Source organism: Boleophthalmus pectinirostris, unplaced genomic scaffold (genome assembly GCF_026225935.1).
Source record: "Boleophthalmus pectinirostris isolate CB_2022bp ecotype Guang Dong unplaced genomic scaffold, ASM2622593v1 HiC_scaffold_6, whole genome shotgun sequence".
NCBI classification, from domain to species: domain Eukaryota; kingdom Metazoa; phylum Chordata; class Actinopteri; order Gobiiformes; family Gobiidae; genus Boleophthalmus; species Boleophthalmus pectinirostris.
This window is the reverse complement of record NW_026571447.1, coordinates 31416476-31438973: the sequence shown is the minus strand read 5'-3', so window position 1 is coordinate 31438973 and position 22498 is coordinate 31416476. Positions and strand designations below refer to the sequence as shown.

General features: G+C 35.7%; 2 protein-coding genes across 2 annotated transcripts in view; both read right to left on the bottom strand.

Moving 5' to 3' along the window:
• cd4-1 (CD4-1 molecule) overlaps nt 1-2905 on the bottom strand; it is a 45790-nt gene extending 42885 nt beyond the window's left edge. The window contains exon 1 of the mRNA XM_020928129.2: nt 2810-2905. The gene's annotated coding sequence lies outside the window, so the exon portion shown is untranslated. The remainder of the gene's footprint in view (nt 1-2809) is intronic.
• A 1024-nt stretch (nt 2906-3929) lies between these two features.
• Nucleotides 3930-19170, bottom strand: LOC110163136 (T-cell surface glycoprotein CD4-like). The gene is made up of 10 exons (XM_020928070.2): nt 19030-19170; nt 18582-18619; nt 17751-17915; nt 16684-16824; nt 13410-13643; nt 11428-11502; nt 9470-9612; nt 8310-8365; nt 5851-7574; nt 3930-4682 (listed from the first exon to the last, which is right to left on the bottom strand). Exons 2-9 carry the CDS (start codon nt 18607-18609, stop codon nt 7511-7513), a joined length of 906 nt encoding a protein of 301 aa, XP_020783729.2. The 5' UTR covers nt 18610-18619; nt 19030-19170; the 3' UTR covers nt 3930-4682; nt 5851-7510.
• Between the last annotated feature and the right edge of the window lie 3328 nt (nt 19171-22498).

Sequence of the window (22498 nt, the reverse complement as noted above, 5' to 3'; positions counted from 1 at the left end):
AGCATAACTACACAACTGAAACAAACAAAAATGATGAAAAATGAACCAGAACCAAGACCAAACCAAGTCTCCATCAGAACTAAACCAGGACCAAAACTACTACTGCTTCTATAGAGGTCAAAAAATCAGCCAAATAAAAAAAAATAAAGCTCACAGAGGGTGAATTTACAGTTTAACTTTCTGTAAAAATGACAAATTGTTCTTGTTTTTGTCCATTTTGATTTAATAAAAGCTCTTTGGCATAGAGCCTGTACAGACCAGAGATAACGATGAGTAATTATTAAAAATATTGATATTTTAATAGTCTATAGTGACAGTTATTCGGAGTAATCGTTGCAGCTTTATACACTTACATCAAAGTGAAATTACAAGCCTCTTTGAGATGTTTGCGTTCCGATAAAAATAAAAGATGTGATTAGCGCCGTGTAAATGTCGCTGCGAACTTGAATTTCCCTCGGGATCAATAACGCGTCTCTCTCTTTTGTCTGATAAAAACACAGTTTAGCTGAGTGTGAAAACAGAATCCCACATTTTCAAAGGTAAAGAAGCGCTTCCCCTAACTCGCCTCCAAATGCAGAGTCGATATTAGAAAAACTTTTCAAACTGAGAGTCACTGAGGAGAAAAAAAACGGGAAGCACTGTCTTAAAAATGTAAATCAGCAGTAATATTTTGTGACGTGTTCATGGTAAAAGTTTAACGTTTACAAAAACTGAAGTAGCTGCATCCTTAAACGACAAAGGCCACTGACAACTAAGTAAAGCCCCTTTTTGAAAATAACACAGAACGTGAACTCAATTGTGCAACAGTGTGCAAAATTTCTATCGGTTTAGTCCCCAACACTTGACGTGCAATTACAAAATCAGTTCAGTTACTATTTTTGTGCATTTGATGTTTCAAAATGTGTTGAAACCAAATGTCAAATTCCATTCAGTGTGTTATAGTAGTGATTTTTTTTTCCTCCCAAACAGAATTTAGATGATGTTTTTGAAAATACACTGCAAAAATGTGATATCAGTGAGTTAGAATGGCTTATTTATGTTTATTTATGTTTTGGGTAATGGAGACTTCTTATTATTTATGTATTTGTTTGAATATTTTTAATAATAATAATAATAAGAAGAAGACATTTTATTTATTAGGCGTCTTTCTGGACACTCAAGGTCGCCTTACAACAACATAAACAAGTTAAATATTATTAAAACATACAGTTAAAAGCATAGAGTTAAAGTGGGACAGCGTTTTAATTGATTGATTGTGTTTAATTGACCTGACTATTCTAAACTTCTATTCTATTTCTGACTGAAACCAGGAACAGACTTCCTCAAACCATCCAAAAACGATATGCAAAAATGCACAGATCGACTCACTTAATTCAATTTATGTGTACAGTCCCTCAGTTGTCGAGGTAGAAAGGCGAAATTCAATTTGTGAACAGGACAAAAGCTGATTTGGTCGAAAACGTTTCACAGCTCACTTCAAACCATCTAAAAAACGATTTACAAAAATACACAGATCGACAAACTTAATTTCATCGCGTTGCAGTGATTAAGAAGCTCAGGTAAAGTTTTACAGTGCAGCAGAAACTATTTGTAAGATATTTACCGTGTACTATGATCTATTTTACTGAAACTTGTATAATAAACATCTTCAAACCGTCCAAAAAAATACTGTATAAACAAAAATACACAGACTGACAAACTTAATTTAATCGAGCTGCAATGATTAAGAAGCTCTGGTAAAGTTTTAGAGTGCAGCACAAACCATTTGTACGATATTTACCGTCACTAAACTCAGTATTGTTTTGTTTTTTAATGAAGGACATGAGAATCAAAGGCTTTTAGACACAATTACTGGACAAGTTTTCAAAAAATTTAAGATGAAAACGTAAGACAAACACAGAAAGCAGCAGTAAGAAAACAGAGGCGTCAGATACTCATTTGTGTAAAGTGAATAGTCGATTTTTTTTTTTTATTCACAGGCCTCATATTATAACGATAAGGCTGAACTCAAAACAAACATGGGTCAGACTCGCTGCTTTTAAGAGAAATACAGCTGATTCTAGTAAAATAAATAAATAGAATAGAGGTTTTTGCCCTGACGTCGTTTTATTTGGAAAGTGTCACTTGACGTTCAGACTGAGACGCAGAACTATCGACATCTTAATACACAAAATATGCTTCTGTGTTATATTTTCTGTCTCATTTTTGTCTGTTTTGGCTCCACAAGTCTTATTTCTTCCACATACAGGCTGAAAAACATCTACAAATTCACTCGTGTCTGCTCCAAAAGTATAAAAGTGAGAAATACACGTGTAATCTGGTTTAGCTGTTCACTGATTACTTGATTTTCTTGTTTTAAATGTCAAATATACCAACTAAATATTCCTCAGAGTTGTAAACTTGTATATATTTTATCAAACTGCAGCCGCTTTTTCACATTTTAACCACGTTTTGAGTTTTTTAGAAGAGAAAATGTCACGAAAAGTACCCACTGACCCTCATATACTTCACTAAAAAAGCTCTAAAAGTTGTGATTATCTGTGTAACTTCTTTAGTAGGATTTGTAGTATTTATAGTAGTACAAGCAGTAGTAGAAGTAGTTGCAGTAGAAGTAGAAGTTGGTAGTAAGCAAGTTTAAGAAGTCGTAGCGTAGTAGCAGTAGAAGTAGCAACATAAGTAGTAGTTCAAGTCTAAGTAGTAACAGTAGTATTGGTTGTGGAAGTATAATAGTTGTAGTATTAATAATAGAAATACAGTTATAGTAGTAGTAGTTGTAGTAGTAGTAGTAGTAATATACTGGAGTACTTACATGATGTTGTCAGTGTAGCCGTGTCTGTAGATCTGTCACGGTGACGGCCTGAAACTGGAGCAGGTGTTTCTTCTCTCACTGCGTCTTCAAAAAAAAAAAAAAAAAAAAAAAAAAAAGAGGAAGAAGAAGAAAGAAAATACTGCACCGTCCCGTCAAGAGTTAAATGGAGTTCATCAAAGCAGGCGAAAACTTTAATTCTGCTTAAACTTTACCAAAAATAGTAACTACGTCGCAAAAAAACAAAATCTAATCAGGTTAAGACGACTTGAATTGAGAAAGTTTTGTCATGGTTTGAGTAAATTTCAATGGACAAGTAGAATTATCTGGCAGTGGAGCAAGACTTTTTGTGTTAAAATGTGAAAATACAACACTTAACGTAAGAAAAAACAACAACTTTTTACACTTTGCACTCGAACTTTAATGTTGCTTGAATTAAGAAAAACAAACTTTTACTTGTCAAGTTGAATCGACTCAAATAAAGTAAAATATTCGTAATTTAAGTCGTTTTAACTCACCTATATATTGTTTTTTTTTCAGTGTGTACCTCAAGAGTATTCTGAATGTATATATTTATGTGTACTTTTGTTTTATTGTCATTTTTGTATTGCGTTGCCATGTGTGCACCTTTGACCTCAACACCTGTAGCCTGCTCCTTTGCACCAGATCTAAACTTAGGCTTTTATAACGGCAATTCTTTCACCGGTCGTGCACGTTATAACAAAATATCACAAAAGAGTGATGGATCAAAGGCCCAGTTATAAACTACAGACGACATATTGGAGAGAGACTGGATATGCTTACAGGTCAGATCTGTGGAGAGGCAAACCCACTCCTCGTTTTTATTAAGAAATGAATCACTTGGAATTGAATAAATGCAAAATAAGCAAGATTAATTTCACTGTAATATTATTGTGGTACATTTTGGGGGAAATGAAAGCATCGCCATGGAGACAAGCTGGTAAATGAAAGACAACAAAGAAAAGAGTCATATGATTTATGATTTATAAAAACTTTATTTGAATTATGAAGTAAAAAACAATGAATCATATGCCAACTTTTATTGCACAATCCTGTTATATTTTCCATTTTTGCTCCGTATACAGACTATGTACATCCCATGTTTGTTTGTTTTTTCTGAATATTGCGAGTTTCATGTTGTATTTTTAATTAATTATCATTTATAATTGGGGATGTAACAATAACCAAAATATCGTGATATCGTATCGTCAAAGTTCTCACAATAATATCATGAACCATCACAATATATCGAATTACAAGTCTCTTCGCTTAAATTAAGACAAAGCGAGACAAAGACGACATTTCAGTGCAGATTACATGAAGAAATAACAGTTCTAAGCACTTTTAAGTCTTTGGATTAAGTCTTGTCAAGGCATTTTAAGAGGAAAAAGTCACATATTAACAGTTTTGTTTGTAAGCCTCCACAAAATATCACAATAAATATCGCACCGTGAGATGTATATATCGTGAAAATATCGTACAGAGATATTTAGATATCGTTACATCCCGAATCGTGAGCCTCCCCACCACATCGTGAGGTTTCCCACAAAATATCGCAATAAATATCGTACCGTGAGGTTCATAATGTGACGATATCGTATCGTGAGACTTGGATATCGTTACATCCCTATTTATAATTGTATTTCATAATTGAATTGTTGCGTGCACGAGCCCAGGGACTGCAGATATTAAAGTAATCCTACATAAAAACTTCAGAATATACTCAGCTGTTCATTTAAATCTTTATATACAGGATACACGACCAGTCAAAAGTTTGAGAACACCACACTTTTTCCAGGTTTTTTATTGTTTACTATTTATGTTTTCTAAACTTTTGATTCATGAAAGTGTCCACCTTTGGCAGATATAACAGATGAACACACTTGTGGCTCGTTCTTTTTTACAACAGAAATCAAATATTCTTCAGAAAGTTCTTCCCAAGTCTGTTGTCAGATCTGTGGAGAGTCGTCCCCACTCAACGTTTTTTTTTTTTTATTAAGAAATGAATCACTTGGACTTGAATAAATGCAAAACAAGCAAGATTAACACCACTATAATATTATTGTGGTACATTTTGGGGGAAACGAAAGCATCGCCGTGGAGACAAGCTGGTAAAAGGGAAGAGTCATATGATTTATGAAAACTTTATTTGAATTATGAAGTAAAAAATATATATATTTCAAGGCAACACAATGAATCATATGCCAACTTTTATTGCACAATCCTGTTATATTTTCCATTCTTGCTCCATATACAGACTATGTACATCCTATAATTGTTTCTGAATTTTGCGAGTTTCATGTTGTATTTTTAATTAATTATCATTTATAATTGGGGATGTAACAATAACCAAAATATCGTGATATCGTATCGTCAAAAAGTCATGAACCATCACAATATATCGAATTACAAGTCTCTTTGCTTAAATTAAGAGTTAGACAAAAAAAGCGAGACAAAGACGTACATTTCAGTGCAGATTACATGAAGAAATAACAGTTCTAAGCACTTTTAAGTCTTAGTCTTTGGATTAAGTCTTGTCAAGGCATTTTAAGAGGAAAAAGTCACATATTAACAGTTTGTTTGTAAGCCTCCACAAAATATCACAATAAATATCGTACCGTGAGATGTATATATCGTGAAAATATCGTACAGAGATATTTAGATATCGTTACATCCCGAATCGTGAGCCTCCCCATCATGTCGTGAGATTTCCCACAAAATATCACAATAAATATCGTACCGTGAGGTTCATAACGTGACGATATCGTATCGTGAGACTTGGATATCGTTACATCCCTATTTAGAATTGTATTTCATAATTGAATTGTTGCGTGCACGAGCCCAGGGACTGCAGAAGGTAAAAGTAATCCTACATAAAAACTTCAGAATATACTCAGCTGTTCATTTAAATCTTTATATACAGGATACACGACCAGTCAAAAGTTTGAGAACACCACACTTTTTCCAGGTTTTTATTGTTTATTATTTATGTTTTTAAACTTTTGATTCATGAAAGTGTCCACCTTTGGCAGATATAACAGCTGAACACACTTGTGGCTCGTTCTTTTTACAACAGAAATCAAATATTCTTCAGAAAGTTCTTCCCAAGTCTGTTGCAGAAGTTCCCATAAATGTGTGACACTTGTAGGTTTTTTTTGGCTTCCACTCTTCTGTCCAGTTCATCCCAAAACCAGCGTGATTGAGGTTTAAGTCTGGACACTGTGCTGGACTCTCCATGTTTTCAAGTTTAACATCTTTCTCTTTTTTCCTGAGGTGGTTTTGGCAGAGCTTGGACTTGTGTTTTGTAACTTCTATCTTTTTTTTTTTAACCTCTGTCTGTTCAGTTTTTAACTTTGTACCATTTCAAGCTCTTCACTGGACTTGCACGACTTAAAGTGCAATAAATAACTGGAAAAACTGAGTGTTCTAAAACTTTTGACCAGTAGTGTAGTTTTTTTTTTTCATATTATGCAACAAATGTAATCTAATCTAACTTTATTTGTACAGCGCAACAAGGTCGACCAAAACGCTTAAAACCCAAGACAATGTTAAGCAAACATAACAATACTGACATATTAAAAACAAAACTTTTTACGCTGTATCCTCAAGTATCTGTTCCTGATTTTTACGAAAATGTGAAAAATAAAACAGAACTTCATTTTACACTGGTCCAAAGTTATTCTTTAGCTTATCCATTCATTCCGAGCATCCTAATTACTCATAGGCTGCGTTCAGACTGCAGCCTGAAGTGACCCAAATTTTTTGGCCCCTATGTGACCTGTGTCTGATCTTTTAATGACAGTCTGAACGACACAGATCTGATTTTTTCAAATGTGACCCAGGACACTTGGATATGTGCTCCTGAAACCGATACATATCTGATCTTTTGACATGCGACTTCAGTCTGAACGGACAAAGTGCATTCATCCACCTACACGTTATCAACAAGCCACAAACGTCACTATTCTGCGCTGAAGTAGGTGAAAATTGTTAATGAACTCCATGTCACTGAAGTGAAGCACATCACCACTCACCACTCTTGGCTCCATCTCCGCATCCACACGTTCCTTTCAACGGACTGAACACAAAACACCACGACCAAAAACTCGTCCTTCTCCTTCTCAATCTCCTCCTTAAAACAAGTAAGTTGTTCATGTTCTGGCTCCGGTACGAGAGGAACTTTAAAATCTCCAGGTGCTCAATGCTGCGTCCATGTTTGGACAACTTCCGTAAACACAGAGACGCTCACTGCGGTTGACATCGTGTCTCCAGTGTCACATGCGGGACACTTTCGGGCCGTTTAACGTTCACACTGGAGTCACATACAAGTCGCATTTAATTGGAAATGTGAACGACCTCGCAAAAAACATCGGATTTCACCAAAAAATCGGAATTGAGCGTTAAGCCCTGCAGTCTGATGTGACGCCAAAGTGGAATTCTGCTTTCATAAGATGACAACAGCAACTAGAATGCTAACGCGCACTTCCTAATTATCGAACAATAACGCAACAGAAGCAGAGAAAACACAGCTGACTCATTCTGACACCAAGAGCTGCTTATACAATACACTTCGCTTCATGGCCTTTAAAAGCAGCACACATCATTATTTACACGTTATAATCTCGTCTTTTTTTTGTCTTCTTCTTTCTTTCTCGTGTCCCGTGTTGTGGAGCACGACTCCTCTCAGATCAGAGCTCGAGGAGGAGCAGGGGGCTTGGTTCTGCTGTGGCCGTTCGCAGCTGTGGGGCTGAGATAAAGAGGACAGAGTTAGAGCAGATTTTCACACTAATTAAGCTCAATAATGAAGTGTGAGTGAGTCTATGTGAAGGTCACACTGATACAAAGTGATTAAACTTGCTGGGGAATATTGAAAATGGACCGCAAAAAATGAGTTGAACTTGGGAGATTTATCTTATTTTAGGAGTTTTGACAAGTTCAGATTTATTGATTAAACTTTCTTTTCAAATTAGATTATTCAGAGATAAAACAACCCTTATTTTTATCACAATGAGAATATTTCTGTTAAATTATTTGACTGATTACAAATTATTTCTAGGTTTCCACTGTATTTTTTCTTGTAATCATGGTAGTATGAGGCTGAAACCAGAAAGTACTTTTTTTTTTTTTGAGTTATGTTTAGTTTAAAAATGTTGAGTTAAATAAATGAATGTAAATATAATGATTTTGTAAACTGTGTAATGTTTATCAGTAACTTTTTTGTTATAAATACACATTTTGTGATCATTCTCAATAAATTAGATTTGATATAACTCAGAAAAATATGTATTTCATTCAAGTACAAAGTCAGTGTAGTAAGTCGAATAAGTAGAAAACAAAAAAAGTAAAGCATCTTAAAACATCTTAAAACATAAAAATCAGGAGTTACGAACTTGACAAATCTAAATGAGTTAAAACAACTTAACACAAGAGAGTTTAACTAAGAGATAATATTGATTATTGGTGAGAAGAGAAAATCGTTTACCCTGGACACTGGCAGTATTTCGTTTGTTTTGTCTTCTGCATCTTCATGAATCGTCGCTATTGGGAAAGAAAATATATTTTTAGTGAGAAAAGACTTAAAAGAACATATCATGCACTCTTGAGGCTTTAAGTCCCTTTTGAACATACTTTTGGTCTCGTCTAAACTAAAATAATTTCTGCATTTGGAAAATAGACTTTATAAACTACATTTCCGTTTCCAGTGAGGCGTTCAGGTGTTGGAGCGCCCTCTGCTGTCCGCAACAGGAATAGAAAAGTAAACGATTAAAGTTCTTATGATATGATTTGCTATTCTAATATCCAGTCCAGTCCAGTCCTACTTTATTTGTATAGCACATTTTATAAACAAGACAGTTTCCAAAGTGCTTCACATCAGCAGAATCATGTTTCAACCATGAGGAAACTAATAGAGTCAATAAATAAAATAAAAACAACAAAACCGATGAAAAAAATAATAAAATCAATACATAAAAGCAGTACTAAAAAAATAGATACTAATAATTAATTAATTAATAAAATAAAAACAATTAATACAACAATAAAACAATAAATAATAAATAAATAAAAAATAAAATAAATATATTATTATTATTATTATTATTATTATTATTATTATAATAATAATAATAATAATAATAATAATAATAATAATAATAATAATAATAATAATAATAATAATAATAATAATAATAATAATAATAATAATAATAAATACAAATAATAAAAATAAAATTAAATATAAAGAAAGAAAGAAAGATAAAGAAAGAAAGAAATAGGACCACACAACTTCTGTGGTATTAAAAGCCAGAGAATAAAAGTGGGTCTTAAGACGAGACTTAAAACACTCCACTGTGAATAGAGTTTGTTATGAACACAGTTTCACCATCGAATGAGTCTGGTGATGGTTTATGGGCTTAAAAACTGCGTAGGAAAAGTCCTAAAGTTTTATCTGTGATGTAACAATACGGGCAAAATGTGAAAAGAGCATTTCTGAGGCTCAGAGAAAACAACTTGGATTAACGAATTCATGAAACAAGCATGAATTAAGCAAAAACACAACTCCAGGTGTGTTTTTGATTTAACATGGTTGAACAGTTTTGCATGATACGTGCTCTTTAAACGTGAACTTAAAGATGTGGTCACCTTTCTTCTGGTTATCTGGTTGTACATGATGAGGATGAGCACCCAGAGCAGGACGACCACAAAGCCTCCTCCAATGGCAGCCCACACCCACCAGCTCAGGCCCAGTACCAGTGCAGGAGGAGCCGTCTGTGTGCTGTTTACACCTGTAACATGTGTTTATTTAGAATGGAAAAATATCACTGGGTTTCAGATCACAACACAACATTCTGTAGGCCTGTGATATGATGGAATAGATCTTATGATAAGATTATGTTAAAACAAAAATCTGATTAAAGGGACAGTCCTGAATTTTGGACATAGGGCCTCGTTTCCTAGTGAGCCAGAGTGTTGGAGACGTGTGGAGACACTTTTTTAAATATTCCATCCAGTCCTTGTATTTGCAGAGGTCGCTGGTGCTAGGCTAGTGCATGTCAATGGCCATAGTTATCCTGCCACTAAAAACAGTCTTACCCACTCCACAAAACACGTGGAAGCAAAACAATTATTACACCAGACTGTTGATGTAAATGTCTGTGTTGATAAAATATTTTTAGAAGTAAAACCAACCTTGCATTGAAGGATTTATGTCTCAGCAGCAGCAGCGAGTTGAACTTCCTGATAGAAAGTTTAGCAGCGGCGGACTGATATACACTGGTCCCTCGTTTATCACAGGGGTTACGTTCCACAAATAACCCGCGATAGGTGAAATCCGTGAAGTAGTCAACTTTATATTTTACCATTATTATATCTGTTTTAAGTCTGTAAAACCCCACACCACACACTTTTTACACTTTTCTCAGACAGGACAGTTACAACCCTTTTTTCATCCTTTCATCCTTTTCCTCCTTCTTTATGTATCGAACCGAAGATTAATTTATTCCGTAATGGAGCCCTACACAGGTCCATTTTTGGAGACCCACTCCCGCGTAGTACAGGACTGCACCAGCCTGTTAAAGTGAGATTATATCAAACTTTTGCACTGCATACGCCACGGACTGAACCAAGACTAAACCAGGACTAACCCAGGACTGATTCCAGGACTGAACTAGGACTAAAGCAGGAGTAAAACAGGAGTAAACCAGGGCTAAACCAGAACTGGACCAGGACTCACTGTCGGGACAGGGTCAGAGGTGACCACAGGAGGAAAGACCAACGTAGAGCTTCACACCTCACAGTAAGCGCGGCTATTGCCCGATCGCGCTGCACTTCAGAATCACATTGCTAGAGATCGAACATTTATGTAAATTTGTCAAGCTGAATGCATTCTGTACTGTACAGGAGACACTGCACGGAGGAGATTGATTGACAGTGGTCTGCAGCCAATCAGGACGCAAGGGAAGGAACACTGTAAAGAGAAAAAAAAAAAAAAAAAGCATGCAAAATGGCTCTAAAAAAATCCGCAAAACAGCGAGGACGTGAAAGGTGAACCGTGATATATCGAGGGACGACTGTATGAGAAAATAGTCCGTCAACATGCAACGATTCACGCGATGCAAGGTTAGATTTATTTCAAACATTATTCTATCAACACAGACATTTATATCAACAGTCTGGTGTAATAATAGATTTGCTTCGGGTGTTTTGTGGAGTGGGTAAGACTGATTTTAGTGGCAGGAAAACTACGGCCATTGAAGTCATATGTCCAAAATGCCGGACTGTCCCTTTAAAGTCTAAATTGAGACACAGAGCTTCAGACAGAGCAGTGCCAACAGTTAGCATCACACCCCCAGGGAATGTGGATGACACCAGATGCAAAATATCAACATAAAAAAAAAAGGTGTTGATATAAATTGATCACATTTTTATAAAAATCTCAAATGAAACTCTACAGCTGCTTGTGAGTTTCTGCTTCCTGTTATGCTTTACCACATTTTGAGGACTGTTTGCTGATTCAGAATGTAAAATATTTAGTTTTAAATTGTTAAATGCTATGGCAACGGTTTAAATTTTGCATCACTGTGAACCCCACGGATACTCACAGTTTGAACATGTTTCCTCGTTGTCTACAGTCGTTCTCGTGGTCGAGGGCGGCGGGGTTGTTTGGTCACGTGGTTCTAATCAAACAAGAAAAAGAAAGAACCTGAGTGACATTTCAGTAAATAAAATACGATGAAAATTAACTTGAAATTCAAAACTGCGGTTAGACGCACACTTTAAATCTGATTATTAAAATGACTTCAACGGCAAAATCATCTCATTTCCTCCTCGTTTCTTCCTTCCTGATCACGGTCCCTCTGATCACTCGCATCCGATTTTGCAGTTTGTGTGTCATTTTAATAATCTTAAAGGTTCGGAAATCAGATTGTAATCCGATTTTGGTGTGCACGTGAACAAATATCAAAACAGTGGCTTTGTGCTTTAAAAACATGCAAATATCATTATATAAACAGACACATATATAGACAAAGGATTACTAATAATACTAATTAATTATGTCAGTGTTGTTAGTTTTATTTTGTTTATGTGTGAATATATTCAATTTTCAACTCACCATTTGATTTTTTTTATCCATTTCTATTATATTTCATTTTAAAAATACGTTTCACCACAATAAATGCACTAGATCACATTATGTAGATCCATAGCAAATTATTTATATTTTAAGAAGATGTAAAAGAAAATATTTAAATCAGAGTCCACATTGGATTTTTGTGTGATAATAATACATTCACATACATACACACAAACATTCATCCTTTTCGGTGTTTTTAAATCAAAACTGTGCAACTTTCTTATATTTTATGCCATACTGTTCACGTTTGTGGTTTTTCAGTGCAATAAAAAAACATTCACAAAGAAAAAGCAAACTTTCATTTCAGTCTATTTGTTGGCTTTAAAGTTACACAGTACCGTATTTTCCACACTATAGGGCGCACTAAAAAGTCTTTAATTTCATCAAAAAATGACTGCGTGCTTTATAATCCAGAGCGCCTTATATATGAATTTATTGGGGTGTCTTAGTACGACTTTAGTAAACTACAAAGCCGCAACACTTGCAGCATTACAGCTACTGTAGTCAAGAGCGTCAGGAGTAATACATACTGTGATTCCTTTTAATATCAAAATGCACCTGTCAAGAGACACGCTCACAACGCCGACTTTAAACTCAAGGCTGTTATAAAGTTAAAGTGTGAGCTGCGTGGGAGCAGTGGATGAGAGAAGGAGAACACACATTCACCAAGACAGGGAGACAGCGCCGAGCGACTTACACCACGATCTGCCAACGGAACATGGACGCCTGGACTAAGGATCAGTATCAACTGTGGTCCGAGCTTTCACCAAGACCAGAATCATCACTGAACTGCCAGGGAACAGTAACCACACTGACTCGGATAATGACGAGAGGGATGTGGACGTGCTGGACGCCGTAATCGCCCAACTGTTTGAACAATCATGAGTTATTGTGAATATGCTTGTTACGACCCCCAGCTTAGTTCAGTATTTTGTGGGTGTGTTTGTGCTGCTGCTGTTCTCTCTCTCTCTCTCTCTCAGTCCCTTCCAGATTCCAGAGAGTGGGAGGGCCAATCCAATGAGCTGCACCTGATTGTGGGTGTGGCATACCACCTTTAAAAGCTGCTGCTGGAGACATGCAGCCACAACTTAGCTATCATCCTGTTTTTAATAAATATCTATTTTTGTACCGTTTTTAAACATGTTCGAACCCTGAGCCAGTTCATAACAACGCTTACAATTTAGCGCCGCAGACAGTATTGTTTTTAAGCATTACAATTGAACAAAGTTGAAATTTATTGTGAACACGTTAAATAAAGTTTGACTGACTTATCTAACTGTTGTGTTTTGTTTCTTATAGTCCAGTGTGGTTTATATGTGAAAAAAGTTCGAAAATCGACCATTCAATGACAGCGCGCCTTATAATCCAGGGCGCCCTATAGTGTGGAAAATACGGTAACCATCGTTTTTGCCTCTAAGTTTCACATCTAGAAACCAAAATAAACTTCACCTCTGACTTGTATCTGTACCGACTCTTTCATGACTTTTCCGTTGACCGTGATCTGACACTCCCACGAGCCCGAGTCCTTCATGGTCACATGACTCAGCGTGACCGTCGCCTCCGCATAGCTCTGCCCATCAGGCCCTCGCCAATGCACCGTCGAACCCCCGCCACGTCCAGACACATCACAGCGAAAAACCGCACCGCTGCCCGTCTGCAGAGGGCCGGGGGGAGCGACCGACACTGGAAGACAAAGGAAATGTGAGTTAAAAGCTCCATTTTCTTAAAAATATAAACAGAACGAATTATTTTAAACAGTTTGCAGAGGTCCAAAGTTATTCATGACTTACCACGTTAATTATTCACCGCGATGAATTGTCAAAACCGAAAATGAGACTCTAATCGATACCGAAACTAGTATCAAAATTATTTAAACTAAAACGTCACAGAACAGAAATTAATCTCTCCTCAAAAGCTTTAGAAGGATCTTGAGCTGAATCAGAACAAGTATAGATTTTATTAGATTAATATACACTCCTGGACCATTATGTGATAGTATTTCGTTGTATTTGTTATGATATTTTCTAGTTTTAATCATATGCATGTCCAAAAGAGATTTTTTTGGGGTCGCCTTGTCACGATCTGCATGTAGGTTGAAATGTTAAGACATGTTTTGTGTCATTTCTAATCTTTTTGTAATTGTTTTATTGACTATTTTGTTCCAGTATTGTTGGTTCAATTGAATGTTGAAAAAAAAAAAAAGAAACGATCGACATTTAAGGTCCAAATAGGCGACTTCTTTTATTGTTGCTTCAATGACTGTTTTTCATTGTTTAAAACTTGAGTAAAACTAATTGTTCAGAGACATGATCACTCAGTCAACAACAAACCAGGACTAAACCAGAACTAAGACCAGGACTAAACCAGAACTAAAATCAGGACTAAACTAGAACTAAAACCAGGAATAAAACCAGGACTAAACCAGGACTAAGACCAGAACTAAACCAGAACTAAAATCAGGACTAAACCAGAACTAAAACCAGGAATAAAACCAGAACTAAAACCAGGACTAAACCAGGACTAAGACCAGGACTAAATCAGAACTAAACCAGAACTAAAATCAGGACTAAACCAGAACTAAGACCAGGACTAAACCAGAACTAAGACCAGGAATAAAACCAGGAATAAACCAGGACTAAACCAGACTAAACCAGAACTAAAACCAGGACTAAACCAGGACTAAAACAGACTAAACCAGAATAAACCAGAACTAAACCAGGACTAAACCAGAACTAAACCAGAACTACCAGATAAACCAGACTAAGACTAAACCAGAACTAAACCAGAACTAACTAAACCAGTAAACCAGACTAAACCAGAACTAAAACAGGAATAAAACCAGGAACTAAACAGGAAAACCAGCAGAACTACCAACTAAGATAAACCAGAACTAAACCAGGACTAAACCAGAACAGACCAGTAAACCAGAACTAAACCAGGACTAAACCACAGAACTAAACCAGACAGACTAAACCAGAACTAAACCAGAACCCAGGAAACCAGAAAGTAAACGACAGACAGACTAACTACAGTACAGAGACATTTAATAAACACAGTAAAACTAGAACCAGAACTAAAACAGACTAAACCAGAACTAAAACCAGAAACCAGAAAACCAGGACTAAACCAGACTAAACCAGAACTAAGACTAAACCAGAACTAAAACCAGACTAAACCAGACTAAACCAGACTAAAACCAGAACTAAACCAGACTAAACCAGACTAAACCAGACTAAACCAGAATAAAAACTAAACCAGGACTAAACCAGGACTAAACCAGACTAAGACCAGATAAACCAGAACTAAAACCAGGAATAAAACCAGGACTAAACCAGGACTAAGACCAAACTAAACCAGAACTAAAACCAGACTAAACCAGGACTAAACCAGACTAAACCAGAACTAAACCAGAAGTAAAACCAGGACTAAACCAGAAGAAAACTAAACCAGAACTAAAACCAGAATAAAACCAGGACTAACCAAACTAAACCAGAACTAAACCAGAAACTAAACCAGGACTAAACCAGACTAAACCAGAACTAAACCAGAAGTAAAACCAGACTAAACCAGAAGAAAACCAGGACTAAACCAGAACTAAAACCAGGAATAAAACCAGGACTAAACCAGGACTAAACCAGAACTAAACCAGAACTAAACCAGAACTAACCAGAAGAAAACCAGGACTAAACCAGACTAAAACCAGGAACTAAAACCAGAACTAAACCAGAACTAAACCAACTAAACCAGGACTAAACCAAACAAATCAGAACTAAACCAGAAGTAAAACCAGGAAACCAGGACTAAACCAGAACTAAACCAACTAAACCAGGACTAAGACCAGGACTAAACCAGAATAAAACCAGGACTAAAACCAGGACTAAACCAGACTAACTAAACCAGAAGTAAAACCAGGACTTAAACAGGACTAAAACAGGATTTAACTGGGACTAAAGCTACGAATGATTAATCAATGATTCTGCATCATTTTGAGTAAAAAAAAAACCACATCAAATATTACAGATTTTCACTGGGCTGGTGCCTTTATGTTTGTACTGTGAGGTTTTTTTTTTTTTTTTTTATAAATAACCTGGGTGTAAATAGCAACAATGGCTATTTGCCCGATGTGTGAATAATAATATTAGCTGTTTACACCCAGGGTTCAAATAGCATCTGCCATAAAATATTCTCATTAATGTTCGGTAAATGGTCGAATCCACTTTTATGTTGCGATTTTCCAATAATGTCTGTTGACTTGGGTCGCGAAGGTTTGTGACTTTTAAAATATGGGTCCACAACGTTCTTGCAAAATCTATGACAAAAACGAGCACATATTCAGCTCAAACTCGATGAAAAGGTGAAGACTCCAGTGTGAGTTGAAATGCATCGACGTAAATAAAGCAAACTTCAAAAACAGTACGTTGTGGACGCTTGATTTTTTTGTCTAACAGCTAAAATGTGACTTGTTTTAAACTGTGAAACCATTTTGAGTAAACACAGTAAGATTTGGAAACTGAATTTATATCTTGATTTAAGCAGTACTTTTTTAGTTAGAAGTTTTACATTAAATTATCTGATGTACAGGATAATAACTTATATTAAATGTTTGCTCGTCTTACTTCATTTACACTTTCATTTCTCGTTTAATACATCATTTAAGACTGATTCCACAAGTACCACAGAAGTAGACCGGCATTTTACTTTCACTACATTCGTGTGTTTTTACCTGCACTGACGATGAGTCTGTGCTGCTCCTCTTTGTCTTTGACTCTGCAGATGAACAGTCCAGCGTCTGCAGGAGTGACTTGAGAAATCTCCAGTTCTCGCTCGTATTTCAGTCGACTTCTTCTGACGATTTCCCCTTTACCTGCGACAGAGTTTTACACAAACAGGTTCAAGATACGCCACAAAAATAGTTCACGTTTTTGTTGTTGTTGGTTTTTTTTTAATTACTTGATCTGTGCAGCGCCTTTTAAACTATTCAATGGACAAAAAATATTCAGTTTTCTCATGGACACTTCAAAAATAAAATCTAGATGTTAAGTGTAGAGAACTGATATGGGCACTTTCTTATTTTTTACAGTAAAGTTGATGTCAAACTCAAATTCACAGAGGCCAAAATTAAAAACTGGGATTAAATCGTGGGCCAAACTAAATATTTATTAAAAATTTTCAACAACATCTGCATGTTTTTGCTTCTTTCGAGATATGTAATGTTAAACTTTTCTTATTAAAATAAAAGTTTTGCTTAAACACTGAATCCAGACCAAGCAGAATATAAAATAACAACAACATTTTAAATAAATAATGCCTCTATAGTCGGCAGGAAGCTCTAATACATGTTTGATATTATCTCGAGGGCCAAATATAATTATATCGCGGGCCAAATTTGGTCCCCGGGCCTGAGTTTGACCTGTCTGATCTACATTTATCGTTTACAGTGCCGATAGTGTCTGGAAATTACAAAAAGTCGACCAAGTAACTTAATAAATCCAGTTAAACCAATGAAACTACTCAACCAAGATAAAGATAATGAATTGAAGTCTTTTACAATTACATTTTAGCTGTAATTACCGTATAATTTATCGACCTATTAAAGCCGCATGAGTGGCGTACGAGCTTTTATAAGTTCAATTTTCTTTCTGCGCTTAGAGATATTGTTCTTGAAATAAAATTCTGTTCAAATTCATTCAAAACGAGGTCAAAATGACTCAGTTCAAGCCAATTGAACACAAGTATATTTTTGTTTACATTGTACAAATCTATAAAATAATACATGTACGTTTGAATCACCTCTTAGCGGCATCCCTGTCCTCGGGTTGGTGGTGTACACGGGCTGATCGTTGTGCAGCCATTTTAACACCGACACTCCGTCTGAGATGCCACACTTCAGAGACGCCGTTCCTCCAGGTTTGGTTTGGACCACAGTCTCTGCAGCACACTGCGCGCTCAGCAACACTGCAAGGAAAAAAACAAACAAAAAAAAAGTTTAAAAAGACGTAAAATCACGACTGTGGAAGACGTGGGTGGCCGTGAGGTTACATTTACTTTGCTACACTTAGTTTTGAGGAAATTGTGATTTTTAAGAGTAAAAACTTTTGGCAGAAACTATAATCGTGCTTATCACGAGTACAACTTTTTATTTATTTCTTTTATTTATGCGTAAAGTACAATATCTGATCGTATTGTCATGCACATGTTTAGTATCATCTCTATGTTTTTGTTTTGTTTTATGTTTTACTTTTATTAAACTTTTATTCCCATCCCAACACCAAATTTTTTTTATTAAACTGGATTTTCAGTTTGTTACTTTACTACTAATAAGAAATGTATCAAAAAATATAAATACATATTATTCCGAGTCCTCACTGCAAATAAACTTTTACTTTAACCTCAACATTTGTCTGTAATAGTCATTAAAACGTGTCATGTTTTGTGGAAAATATTTGAAATTTTTGCATTTCTTCTCCCCGATAAGTGTGTCTTCTTTCTTTTTCTGAGGTTTTACGGTTTATTAAAAATCTAAACTGGCAAATTATTTTAAGTTTTGTCCATCTGGTTATGTGATTAAATAAAAAAAGGGTAGAAGCAGTTGTGAAAGTGAAGAAAAAATATAAAACTCACCCCAAGCAAACAGCAACGCGCTTTTCATTTTTGAATTTCTGGAAAAGAAAAAGAGTATAGAGTATTACAAAAAATTACAATCAAATTTATGCATTTTTAACCAATTACAACTGAAAAATTTAAATTGACTGTGAATTTTAATAGCATTTTATCAGTCATTTTCTGGCAATATTACTCCTCGACAGTGAACTAAACTCTCAACTCCAAATTTGGAAAAATGTATAAAATTCTTAGATTTTTTTTTAGTCGATTTGTGACTTTACTCTTTCTTTTCACACATGAAGATACACTTAAGAATCACCAAAAATTAAAAACAGTAACAAAATATATCTTAATTCACACAAAATTCATTTCTGTATTAGAAAAGTGAACACATTTTTATATTTTAGACTTAATTTTAATTTGATAACTTTAGAAATACGGTAAATACAGTAAAAATACGACGTACCTGAAATGTGTGTTTTGTAGCTCAGGTCGAACTTCCAGAAAGTGCTGAATTAAAACTGCACGATTGCAAAAACACTTCCTCCTCCCTCTTCTCCGTCTTCTTCTTCTTGTAAAGTTTAAACCAGTGCAGACGCAGCTGTGAATGTGGTTTTGCACCAGTGAAGTTCGTCTCAGAGGAATCAACATAAAACTTAAACTAGAACAGGAAGTATTTTATTAAGGCTGAGGGCTGCTTCAAGGGCCAGTTCAATTAAAAGGGAATATAATTACACGATCAACTTTTAAGTGCATATAAAAGGATTTCATGTTTTTCAAAAGTACTACCTGTGGCAAATAAACACAGGAGAAAAAAAAGAAAATTTCAAAATACAGAAACAATGGAAGGAATAGATTTATCTCACAGTTTAAACCTTCATTTAACAAAATAAAGGTGTTTTCTTCTATTTTTGTGTGTCTAACCATAACTATTATTTGCACTTGAACTAATTATATAAACCATTTGATGTGAGACGATTATTTGTCAAAGTACAAGCACTTTTTGCATTTGAAAGCACAAGCCTATACGAGCATTGCGCAGTGTTGGGAAGGTGACTTTTAAAATGTATTCCCCTACAGATTACAGATTACACACACCAAAATGTAGTTTGTAACAGAATCCATTAAATTACTTAAAAGTGAGTAACATAATCTGAATACTTTGGATTACTTGATATTGTCATGCTTTTTAAAACTACATGAATGTACCAACCACATCCTGCAAATTCATGTTTGTTCTCTTCAAATTGTCTGTTGAGCCCAAGTCTCCATGAACAGGCAGGTGTTTGCTGTAAAGTAGCAAAGACGAGGATCTTAACCTTAAACTTTTTGTTTTATCTGCTAAAAGACTATAAAAAGTCCAGTCTTTCCTTAACCATATTAAAAATATTATTGATAGAGAAATGATTTTTATATGAAATCACTGCAGCCTTAAATTATGTCCAACCCTACTGTCAGGTGTCAGATTGTTTAGACCTGATTTAGACCTGGTTTAGTCCTGGATTTAGTCCTAGTTTATACCTGGTTTAGTCCTGGTTTAGTTCTGGTTTTAGTCCTAGTTTAATCCTGGTTTAGTCCTAGTTTATACCTGGTTTAGTCCTTGTTTTAGTCCTGGTTTAGTCCTGGTTTTAGTCCTGGTTTAGTCCTGGATTTAGTCCTAGTTTAGTCCTGGTTTAGTCCTGGTTTTAGTACTAGTTTAGTCCGGGTTTATACCTGGTTTTAGTCCTAGTTTAGACCTGGTTTAGTCCTGGTTTAGTCCTAGTTTAGTCCTGGTTTAGTCCTGGTTTAATCCTAGTTTATACCTGGTTTAGTCCTTGTTTTAGTCCTAGTTTAGTCCTAGTTTAGACCTGGTTTAGTCCTGGTTTTAGTCCTAGTTTAGTCTTAGTTTAGACCTGGTTTAGTCCTGGTTTTAGTCCTAGTTTAGTCTTAGTTTAGACCTGGTTTAGTCCTGGTTTTAGTCCTAATTTAGACCTGGTTTAGTCCTGGTTTAGTCCTAGTTTTAGTCCTGGTTTAGTCCTGGTTTTAATCCTGGTTTAGTCCTGGTTTTAGTTCTGGTTTTAATCCTGTTTTAGCCCAAAATGTGAAAACGGGAAAATACCGCCTTGTAATCCATTTATTTCAACAAAGTAACTGTAATCCAATTACCACTCACTGAAACAGTAACTGTAACCGAACACAGTTACTCATAATTTGTACTCTGATTACGTAACTCCGGTACATGTAATCTGTTACTCCCCAACACTGGGAGCATTTACACTACACCTCATCATTTTGACAATAAAAACTTTAACTTTCAAGATCCAGTGAGCACTCCTGGCCTCCTGTCTTATTATAAACTTGTTAAAAATACTGACCAGGGGCGGCGCTACCATTAGGCAAAAGTAGGCGACTGCTTAGGGCCCCCAAACCTGGAGGGGCCCCCAACCAGTTGCCCTCAGAACAATTACATTTTCTCTCCATATGACATTAACTGAGAGTAATTTACTTTTAAACAATAATCATAAATAATAATAATAATCATATATAATGGATGTAAACAAAAATTTAACTGTACTAGCAAAAAAATATAAAACTACTTTCAGTTCTGGTTTTCTAGTAAGTGACCAAATTCTCCATAATTCAAATAGAGAAGTGCGTGTCTCAAGAACAAAGGGGAAAAACAGACAATAAATAGAAAATTAGAAAAACAAAACAGAAATACAGCGCATTACAGTGAGGGCCCTAAACTCAAGTTCACCTAGGGCCCCCAAACTGCAAACTCCGCCACTGATACTAACAAAATAACAGCAAATAGCAATAGAAAATGGAAATACTGTAGCTTGCATCAGCACGCTTTAGATTTAAATTAAACCTCTTGGACGATTATGAAGAGCCTGTTAAACTGTGACACTTACAATAAATGAACACAGGCTAAAAAGTGTTGCCAAAAATAGCGATACACACTCATAAGTTTCTAGGGCAGGATGAATGGCAGCAGTCTACGACATCTCACTTCTTCCTACTCCTTTTCAGTGTTCGGAAGTTCAAGCGCTATTGTTAGAGTGTGTTACGTCCATTTACAGAAACAGTCTATGATTTATGGTTAAAACATGATACTGATTTTGAAAGTGGCACTTATTAATGTGGTGCCATTATTAACGGCTATTACTTCTTTAGCTACAGGGTTTTTCACTGACAAAATTTTAAAACTTTCTCATGACTTTTTCATGAACTCAAGTGAATTTTCCATGACTTAACGGTACCTACATGTGTAGAATCGATCATACTTTTAGGGCTGAATATGAAATGTTAACTGTCGAATGAGGTTCATTTGGTCTTCTAATAATTTATGTTATTAGGTTCTTTTTTCAGACCAAGAGTTTGTTTTCATACCTGACAGTTTCGACTGCTCACTGTGGTCTTCCTCAGAGTCACGTGATGTTGCTGTGACGTGTCCGTTCAACTGATTTATACAGGTTTTAGCGCTGTCTTCCTACTGGTGGAGGCAGGACGACAGCGCCATCTGCAGTCTGACTTCCTCAGGACAGTATCCCAGGTGTGAGAGTAAAAAAAGCCCCCTCATCCCGGTTTATCGTCCTGTGAACACGTTTCTGTATTTCGAGGAAGAGCACAAGTGAGCGCTCGAAACTGTCATGTATGAAAACAAACTTTTGGTCTGAAAAGAACCTTGATATTTGATATATGAACTTGAAATATTAACCCTTTCCACTCACCTTATGGTTTGTTATTATAGTTTTGTAACACTCAAAAAATGCTGTCAGTGCATTTATTGTTGTCTCTTTTAAATAAAAGGCGCAGACGTTCAGAAATAATCATAATAGTCTAATGCAGGGGTGTCCAAATTTTTTTCATCAAGGGCCACAAATCTAAACACAAACGAAGCAGAGAGCCGATCGAGGGCCGTAGACTGGAGCGCAATACAGTGAATAATTGAA

What these genes read in the sequence shown, in the direction of transcription:
- LOC110163136 (XM_020928070.2), bottom strand. Translation starts at nt 18,609, where the DNA reads ATGAAAAGCGCGTTGCTGTTTGCTTGGG. An exon ending in CGCGTTGCTGTTTGCTTGGG is followed by an intron (nt 17,916 to 18,581) that starts GTGAGTTTTATA and finishes TTTTCCTTGCAG; the next exon opens with TGTTGCTGAGCGCGCAGTGT. An exon ending in ACCAGATAACCAGAAGAAAG is followed by an intron (nt 8,366 to 9,469) that starts GTGACCACATCT and finishes CTTTCCCAATAG; the next exon opens with CGACGATTCATGAAGATGCA.